We start from the raw sequence: 10,646 nt of genomic DNA, 5'->3' as shown, positions 1-10,646 counted from the left end.
ACTTGATTCATGTATTTTCTTATACGGAAATACATCTTCAAAGAAAGTAACTTCCCTTGATTCAATAACCGTATTAACATGTATATCTGAAACGTCAGATTTATACACAAGAAACCGATAAGCACTACTATTAAGTGCATAACCGATGAATACGGAGATGTTCTTAATTTTCTTGTGGGATACTTTACTGATTATATATAATTTGTCATTAAATGTTTTTTTCCCACAAACCAGACATCAACAAGATCATATCATTTAATGTCTGGGTCTTTTTCTCAGCAATCCCGTTGGATTGTGAAGCATAAGGAGCAATCATTTGTTATATGATATCACACTCGAAACTGAACTACTCGAAGGGTCATTATAATCTTCCCCTCGATCGCTCCTTAATGCCTTTAACTTTCTTACTGAACATTAACATATATCAAATAATAAATCCAATTTAACCATAAGATAATATGCAATTATCATGTCATTTACAATATTCAAAGTTATCCATTGACCTTGATCATGCCATCACTAAGATAGCTCTTTTGAGTTCACATAGTATCAAATATTTCACTAGATATAAGACTTTTATATCCATCAAAACACATAGTGCATTTTTAAACAAGAATTATCACTTGCCTAAATCATAAAGTCAAAACTTTCACATTTATAAGTCACGGGTTAATGGATATCAAACACCATCATTTACCAAACACCATCATTTACCGTCAAATCCATGTGTGCCATATACAATTGAATGTCAATAAAAACATGGCTTTCCCATATAATCAATTCTAAGAGTTTTCAATATTAAACATATACCAACAGTATATATCATCTTGATATTTATTCAATGCATCAATATCATTATTTGCATTAATGTAAAAAATGCAAATCCACTGTTCAGGATTCTAAAGACATGCAGTAAAAGCCTACGACTTATATGTCTATATATGCCATTATCATAGCTCGCATGTGGGCACGTACATATAGCACAAAACATATTGAACAACAAGCATGCATTTAAAATACATTATTTTGGCTTTACCTGCCCCAAAAATAAAGTTAAATCCATACCATATTAATTTTAATTTTTTTTTTTTTTTCATAATCGCGGCCCCATTACAAAAATCAAAGCCAATATCAAGCCAAGTAAATTACAAATATATATAACCCATCTTTAAAGCCATATATTGAGAACAGATACATAACACTGGATGAGACTCGTTCTCATACTCATTCTCAGAAGTCAAAAGTCATCATACATCATATAATATATTTATATGACTAGTGGCGTCAATTATATATATATATATATTCCAAACAAGACAACAGAACACATTATCACTTGTGCTTTCAATTTAGAAATGGTTTTCGAAAAGTGAATACAATCACGAAAATTGAGATGGACTTTGAAACACAACAAATGAATTACAAAGTGTAACAGTGAACCGAATTCGATGGAAAGTGTAACAAATAAAATGGAATGTATATATTGATACACACGATTACCAAAAAGAAATAACATATTTCAAAATCAATATCAATATGGAACCGTAACTGTGCATCCGATTTTTCAAAAGTTATTCAGGAAAGAAGCAACCCCCATCAGTCACACATAGCAATTGCCATCCATAATTCAAGAAACTCAACATTTAAATGACAAAAATTAATTCACTGCATGTAATGGGATGCGACAACATGAAGACTGCGCTTCAGCCATAATCACATAAATCGTGATTCACTTGTTGTTACTTATTCCAATGTAACCATCAAATTTCAACATGAAACCGAAAAGCAGTTATCGTTTACATGAAGTTATGAACACATGTATATATTGAAAGGCAATTTCAATGCACGACTTCCGAGAAGGCACAAGTGATATTTATTAAAAATTCAATTAAGACAAATCTAAACTGATAATGGCAACAAGACACCAAACAGTGTCGGTTCTAGCATTATTATATATATATATATAAAATAATGGCAACAAGACATAAAGCAATAATGCAAATTCGTAACAGTGTCGGTTCTAATTTTAGAAAAATTCCAACTTCTTACATAAAAAGCACGTGAATCGAGAAGAATTAATCTATTATTTATGTTAGAAGGCAAAAACATTGAAACATGAATTTGACAAATTTTTTGCAAACACGGATATCAAACAAAGATTAATTGAAAATCCGCCATTTGAATATTCACGAATCAAATAACCAACACAGATTAGTATTAAAACGAACAGATTAGAAATTCCGTTTCTCTTACACAAACAGAAATTACAATTAATCACACAGTAAATAAAACAGAAACAGTATATAAAATAAGAAACAGAATATACTGATCACAGGTTCAAAACACCAAATTGTCTTAAGATTGTTAGTGAAGACAGTGGGTGATATTAAATCACTAGAGGTTTGAACCCATGTAAAGAACAGAAGGGAGTAGATGATCAGAATTGTCACTGTGCAATTAAAAATATTTAAAAATAGACTTACTTGATATGTATGAAACAGACAGAATCAGAAGAATGAAAAATGCAATATCAGAGGAATAAAATCCGAGCCCACAGAACGTATCTCCTTAAGACAATTTGCCCCCTCACTGATGCCCAAGGTTGATGGACACTTGTCTCCCAGGATAGAACGGATTTCGTCTGAAGAATGGCGGCACTACCAATCAACAGCCCAAACGAACACAACAATATGCCAGAGGAAATCACACCGGAGTATGAAAAGGAATATGCAAAACCGGAAGGAGAAAAATTCCGGCAGAGTTTCAGTGCAGAAAATTGGATACATTTTATGAAGGTGTTAGTGTCTATTTATAGACACTGACCGGTCACGTTTCAAAAGGCACCTATTCGACGACGAAACAACACATCCGTTGGACACGAAAAGACACATTCGTTCAACACGAAAAGGCACCCATTCAAGGATGAAACAACATGTCCATTAGGATGAAACAACATGTCCGTTAGGATGAAACAACACATCCTTTAGGATGAAAAGATACATCTGTTTGTCGACGAAAAGGCACACCTTTTCACTACCAAACTTCTTATTCATAACCAATAGATTGTCTATACAATTTATATATATATATATATATATATATATATATATATATATATATATATATATATATATATATATATTCCAACAATTTTCTACATCCATATTCTACATTTCTCTTCTATAGAAAAGATAAAAGAAAGAGAAGAAAAAAAAAACTATTATCTCTTCCTTGTTTTGTCATGAAGAGGAAGTTTAGAGTATAAATGCAAGAATAAAATTATTGCATTTGAACATTTTGTTTTGGAATACTTTTTCCCATACTTTATACTTTTTTAAAACAATTATAAACTTTGCTAAATAATTTTTAATGATTAAATAAAAAATATTTGTTTTTGATTTGAATATTTTATTAACTATTAAGATAATTATTATAAAAATAATTTCGGAGGATTTATAGCTTTACTCATTATTATATTATTATAAAACTACCACATGCATGCTACAGTAAGTGTAGCTTTTCTATATAAGGAGGCAAGCACTCGGTCGCATAAAGCAGTGAAACCTTTGAGGAGAATAAACACACATGGCATTCAACGGCTATTTTCTTCCTCTTCTTCTTCAGGGCATGCTTGCTCTTCTTCTTGTTACCTCATTCTTCACAGATGCAGTTGCAGTTTCTCCTATTCTTGACGTTGGTTCTCTGAAAAGGAGCAGTTTCCCTCCGGGCTTTGTCTTTGGGGCGGGATCCTCAGCCTACCAGGTATATATATCTTCCTATATCTTTTTTAGTTTTTTTTATTTATTCTTATAGTGTTTTTTTATACATTTTTTGAGTATAAAATTAAATTTTATTGTAATTACCCATTTGTACAAGTAATTTTTATGGGTTAAAATGTGTTTAGAGATATTAATATAAAATCATTAATATAACTATCACTTAATTGAAATGGTTCTTTACAAAATGCTTAATATATATTGCATTGCTCTTTAATTAACCCTTGCTTACCAAACATATGAGTTTTGAAACAGCTTTTTACAGAAAAAAATAATGTCCCGTATATCTTTAGCTATACTAACTTTACTTCATGGTGCATGTGTTGTTGTATTTGTGAAATATAGTTTGAAGGTGCAGCAAGGGAAGGTGGTAGAGGATTGAGTATATGGGACACCTACGCCCATAAACATCCAGGTATCTCTCTCTTTTTTTTTCTCTAACATTCAGGCGAGCAAAAGAAGATTTGAGAAGAGGATGTTTAACTTTTATATTTTTAATTACAAGTGTGGTTGGATATCAACCTATAAAAGAGCACGTGAGTTTTACAAATTTCAAAATGTTGAGATCTACAACTGTATGTATACTATAAATTCTTTCACTATAATTGCCACATAACAATTTTTTTCTTTATTTAAATTTTCTCAATATTTTTAATTTATTACACCATTTATTGTTTTATTAACATTTTATTTTTTCATTTATATTTTTATTAAAATTTTCATATTATTAACTTTCAAATTTAATTCTTTACCTTTCTATGGTTATTTTCTGAATGTTTTAAACGGATGTCAATCAAAGGCGCAATTACTTTTAATAAACTAGAAAAACTGAATATTTTATGAGAAAAATATTTCTAATTACAAAAATATTTTAAAATATTTTTCCGCCACACTTATATATAAATGAGTGGTCCCATTATCCAAATATTACAGACAAATATAACACAATTAAGTCTTATAATCATTTAATTTTAAATCCGAGTCTTTCTCTTATACGCAATAAAATTATAAGTATGTTTATATTGATTTGTTTTACATTAAATTTTTTAACCAAAAGTTCTATTTCAAATATTTTAATTAATTTTTTAATCTATTAAAATTAAGTATGTATATACTAAATATTTTTTTATTAAATTACATTATTTATTATAAGTCTTAAATTTAAAAACATGTATGATGCACGAGTAACTTAATCAATATCATATTATTTCTCTTTAATTACATTTACAGTTTGACTGAAGGAGGAGATTAAATTTATAAAATTTTATACTCATATGTGAAGTCTTTAAATCTTATTTTTGGAAATAAATTATTTTCACATAAAACATTCTTCATATAGAATTTTGATTATTGTCTCAAAGGAAACAAACACAACTAAAAATGTCTCAATTACCAACGGAATTTATCAAGAGAAAAAATTCCGCCAAAAACAATTTATTTTGTTCAAGGCAATTTATTCTAAGTATCTGAAAACAATTTATTTTGTTCAAGGCAACATTGTTTTATTAATACGAGTCAATGATAAGTTATGATTATTTTGAAGTGTTATGAGGTGTAGAAATTTTTTCTATCGTTATATAATTATATATCACCATATTATCAAATAAATTTGATAATGATTGTGATATTTAAAAAATTAAGCTTTCTAAATAATATATTAGAGCAGTATTATATAATAATGTAAAAAAATAATGTAAAATTATATATTAAATCCCAATCAAATTCATTAAATATATATAAATATAATCAAAACTTTCGGTAATATTCTTTAGGTGTTGATTTGAAGTTCAACCGAGCTTAATTGTATTTTTCCCCCTGCTTTGATATTAAAGTATGCATATGCATAATTTATATTTATTCATCTGTGATTTGACATGCAGAAAGGATAAAGGATGGAAGCAATGGAGACGTCGCCGTCGACCAATATCACCGCTACAAGGTATGGTTGGTCTCCAATATATGTACTTTATGTTTATAAGGAAAGGTGAATTTGATAGAAGTTGGACCTTCATAATTTCCTATTGCTATAGAAAAGGAAATAGAGCAGCAAATTTAATAGTAGGGGCGTAAATAAGTTGGGCTGACCTAGATTTTGCTTTAAATAGGTCAGGTCTGTGTAAAATGTATTGTGTATGGCCTGATCTATTAGTCTGTGTAGGCCCCAAATTACAAGTCTGACCTTACTTATATTAAAAAAATAAAAGTTTTGACCTAGGCCTGTTAGCCTATTTAAGTCTATTAAACATTCAACAATTAAAAGAATAACTAAAATAAAATTATTTTATTATTCAAAATTATTAAAATAAAATTTTATTTATTATATGTTAAATAAATAATATGATATAGGTCGGCCTGTAGGCTTATAGGCCAGACATGTACAAAAAAGCCTATGACCTATTTTCTAAATAGGTATTTTTAAAAGCCTAAGTCTGTTCTATTTTACTATTTATAATAAGCCAAGTCTGACCTAATATAGGCTAGGCCGTAAACCCCTGTAGCCCAACTAGCCCATTTAGATCCTATTTATTTGTCTACGTACCTTTCTCAAATTTGTTATTTAGGTCTGTGTTTAACAAACCTCCTCGTGAAGTCATGGGTGTGGTAGGCTAATATTGGATAACATTACCTATGTATCTTAACATTATAATTTCTGACGAGACTGCATAAAACAAACAAGGAAATGTATATTTTAAATAATAAAGTTTAACCAGTACCAAAAAAATAAAAAATAAAATAAATTTTAAAATTGCTAAATCATTCATAAGTTGAAAATTTAAATTTTTTAAAAAAGGACTACTTTGATTTATGAATATATGATTTTAAGTCTCTCTCTCTTTCTCTCTTTTTTTTTTTAATTTTTTTTATTACTTGTACTTGTTGTGTACAAATTATTTACACTTTTAAAATACAGGTATATATAAAGAAATAAACTGAAATTATTAATTAAATAATTAAATTTTAGACCCAATGAAATTCATCTATCAACAAATTTTAAACTAATTAAAAGTAAAATATTAATTTATTACACTTCTTACAATAATTTCACGAGTATTTAATTTTGATATTAATAATCTGTGCAATATGATAATATATTAATTGCTGTCCATATATGTTGCAGGAAGATGTTAAGATGATGAAGGACATGAATATGGATTCGTACAGATTCTCCATCTCTTGGTCTAGAATACTCCCAAGTAAGTCACATGTTGATAAATGATTTTTTTTTTTTTTTTTTGTATACAGATAAATGATTATTCTAATATTCTCGACTTAATGTTTTACCTAGTTGGACCTTTGGCATTAACCATTTTATTTATTTTTGAATACCAATAGACGGAAAGCGAAAGGGAGATGGAGATATAAATGAAAAAGGAGTCGAATATTACAACAACCTCATCAACGAGCTATTGGCTAATGGTCACATCTCAAATACTTTTCATTTTATGATTTTAATCATCAAGTTGTTGATAATAAAAATTAATTATATATTGATCATATATCATTGAGACAATTTTAGGTATGCAACCATTTGTGACTCTTTTCCACTGGGATCTTCCCCAAGCCTTGGAAGATGAGTATGGTGGTTTCTTAAGCTCTCGCATAGTGTGAGTCTTCGTTCAATAATTAAGCTTATTGCCTGCCTAGCAAATTCAATGTATAGATATGATTGTGATTTATTGAGTTCGATCGCATATTATATTTTCAGACAGGATTTTCAAGATTATGCGGATCTTTGCTTCGACCGATTTGGAGATAGGGTGAAACTTTGGGTTACTTTGAACGAGCCATGGTTGTATAGTAATGGTGGCTATGCTCAGGGAACGACAGCACCAGGTCGATGTACTGGACCAAGTTGCCTTGGTGGTAATTCTGGGACAGAGCCATATATTGTTTCACACAATCAAATTCTTGCTCATGCTGCAGCTGTTACAGTGTACAAGATTAAGTATCAGGTTCATTACTTAGTTGACATTTGACATCCCTCTAGCTCTAAAATTATCATATTAATTGTTTTTGGGTAAGCAAATAATTATTGATAGGTGTTGTATTTAAGAAAATTATTAAAAATATCTAGAATTGAAACCTGACTATTATTTATAAAAAGTATTTTATTTTTCTTTTTTAAATATGAGATGAAAAGTAATAGATCGAATACATGTTCTTAGAATTTAATAACCATTCTACATATGTACTATGGAAAAAAGACTCATCTCCTATCATTCTCACTTCGATGTCTGTGCCAATCATTTTTTTATATTTTATTTTTTCTTTTAAGGTGGATCCCACCCCTTTCTCTCCCTGTAGAAAAATTTGCATTTCTCATGCAACATGAGAAATTGCAAGCCCATGTATTATTGCATAGACAAGAGGGATTCCTCATTTAATATATATATATATATATATTTTGTAAAAATTGTCATTACTAAATATAAAAAAGATGATAAACGTATCTTTCTTTCAAATTAATTCTGTATTTAAATGCTTCTTGACCTCTCATTACATATATTTTTTATTGACATACACTAAATGATGATTATTCTAAGTATAGTGTGTATACATGTGTAGGCAAGTCAGAAGGGCGAGATAGGCATAACGTTGGTAAGTAACTGGTACATTCCCCTCAAAGAAAATGACACAAACCATATAAGGGCTGCCAGACGATCGCTTGACTTCCAATATGGATGGTAAGTGCTCCTCTTTATATCCTCAAGTTTTAACAGGGTAATTAGAGCACTAATTAAAAAATAATAATCATTAGTTATTAATATTATGTATCGAATTAATTAGTAGAATTCTTAAAGACCTGAGTTTATGGATTCCAATTTGTAACGAACTTTATGGGATTAATGTTTCGAGATAATTTTATCTCTTACACACTCACAAAAATATGTGGAGTTATGTGAGAAAAAAAAAACATAGACCCTACATATGTACATATTTTTATGTATATATAAAAGATAAAATTATCTTTTATAATATGAAAAACATTAATATCAAACTTTATATATCATAATATATATGTTATTCAAAAAACAAATAAAGAGAAAGAGATAGATAAAGTAGCGTAAATTTGTGTGATTGTAATTAAAGGGTCTATATGTTACACACACTTTACATCCTTTTGACTTTTTGGTGATAAGGGCCTACCATTGTTGAAAGGAGATCTTAATTCTTAATTAAGAGTTTCCTTATTTGGTCGTATTTTGGACCACCTATAAACTATGGAATACGTGAGCAGCTAGCTAAAGACAGGGATTCCTCTGTAATTTATATGAGATTTTGAGACATGTTATCGCGCGTGATCTCTCTTGGAATAATTTCCAAAAAATAAAAATAAAAATAGAGAGAAGTTAGGAAAATAGAAAAAAGAATTCCAAGTTGATGATTTTTAATTTGTTTGATTGATTGCAGGTTTATGGAACCACTAACAAAAGGAGACTATCCTAAAGAGATGCGAGCCCTGGTGGGACGTCGATTGCCTACGTTCTCTACAGAGCAAGCCGCTTTAGTAAAGGGTTCATTTGATTTTATTGGCCTAAACTATTACTCCTCCAATTATGTTTTTGATGTACCACCAAGCAATGGCCTACCCAGTTACCTAACAGATTCTCTGGCCAATTCTTCATGTAAGGACACCTATCTATTTATCAATTCACTAAATACTACGTTGCATTAAATTGCTGAATTCGATAATAGCATGTCTTTAATTTTGCAATTGCAGTTGAGCGCAATGGGATACCCCTTGGTCTAAAGGTACTTGTGTGGCCACCTAAAATTTTAGATGTGTTACAAGTTGAATCCGTTTAATTGATCATAAAATACTATAAACAAAAAATCTCTACTTATATTTATATGCAGGCGCCTGGTTCAGTTTGGATATACTTTTATCCAAAGGGACTTCGTGATCTTTTGTTATACACCAAGATTAAATACAACAACCCTGTGGTTTACATCAACGAAAATGGTAAATACATAAATACATCATATTTACTTTCCTTGAATGCTATTGTAGTTTAAATCTGGACAAAATGAATGAGAATTTATATTTAACAATTATATTATATCAATACATGCGTATATTAAAATTTTCTTATCCTAATAATCTATTTAAAAGAATAATATGTATGATATTTTGTATTATGTATCTCTCATTTAACAAACAGGTATGAACGAGTTCAATGATCCTACGCTAACACTCGAGGAATCCCTTTTGGATACTTACAGAATTGATTACTATTATCGCCATTTCTTTTATCTTCGATGGGCAATTGAGTAAGTGAATTTTTTTATACGCAAAAGTCTTTATATATATGTATATACTTTATAACTTTTCAATTTATAATTGGCATTTGATAAATATATATAGGGACGGCGCAAAAGTGAAGGGATATTTTGCATGGTCATTTTTGGACTGCTATGAATGGTTTAATGGCTTCACCTCTCGATTTGGATTGAACTTTGTTGATTACAAAGACGGTTTGAAAAGGTACCCAAAGGTTTCAGCCCAATGGTATGCGAACTTTCTAAAAAGAAACTCCACTGTTTAATTGAAGCTGGTGCACTTCCAACCGCAGCACTTGAAAAAGGTTGACAGCATGTAGTTCATTCCACCTGCAAGTTATTAGGCAGTTATTTCTGTTAGATTTCATCACATGCAGACGTGTAATAATAATTTCCTTGTAATAGCAGCTATGAATTAATGAATATATATACGTAGCTGTTTCCTTGTTCGTTCATTAGTTGTGCAAACTCGGTCCAAAAATAGCTCATATATATAAAATAAATTTTCTCTCTTAACCAGCTTGTAACTCAAATAAATACTTGGGCTTCAATTTTGTTTAGAATTTGTTATTGTTAAAAAAATAATGT

The 10,646-nt window shown here is 29.6% G+C and overlaps 1 protein-coding gene across 1 annotated transcript; it reads left to right on the top strand.

The window, feature by feature from the left end:
* The first annotated feature begins 3,585 nt into the window (after positions 1 to 3,585).
* LOC133288444 (non-cyanogenic beta-glucosidase-like) lies at positions 3,586 to 10,366 on the top strand. The gene is made up of 13 exons (XM_061486200.1): positions 3,586 to 3,762; positions 4,122 to 4,191; positions 5,657 to 5,715; positions 6,895 to 6,970; positions 7,110 to 7,193; positions 7,294 to 7,381; positions 7,483 to 7,729; positions 8,343 to 8,461; positions 9,189 to 9,403; positions 9,499 to 9,530; positions 9,636 to 9,741; positions 9,941 to 10,049; positions 10,144 to 10,366. The coding sequence occupies exons 1-13, from the start codon at positions 3,586 to 3,588 to the stop codon at positions 10,322 to 10,324; spliced, it is 1,563 nt and encodes a 520-aa protein (XP_061342184.1). The 3' UTR covers positions 10,325 to 10,366.
* The last annotated feature ends 280 nt before the right edge of the window (positions 10,367 to 10,646 follow it).

The sequence above is a fragment of the Gastrolobium bilobum genome, unplaced genomic scaffold (genome assembly GCF_033153095.1).
Source record: "Gastrolobium bilobum isolate Gb01-03AN ecotype WA unplaced genomic scaffold, APGP_CSIRO_Gbil_v1 utg27179, whole genome shotgun sequence".
NCBI lineage: Eukaryota > Viridiplantae > Streptophyta > Magnoliopsida > Fabales > Fabaceae > Gastrolobium > Gastrolobium bilobum.
This window is presented reverse-complemented; position numbering and strand designations above follow the sequence as displayed.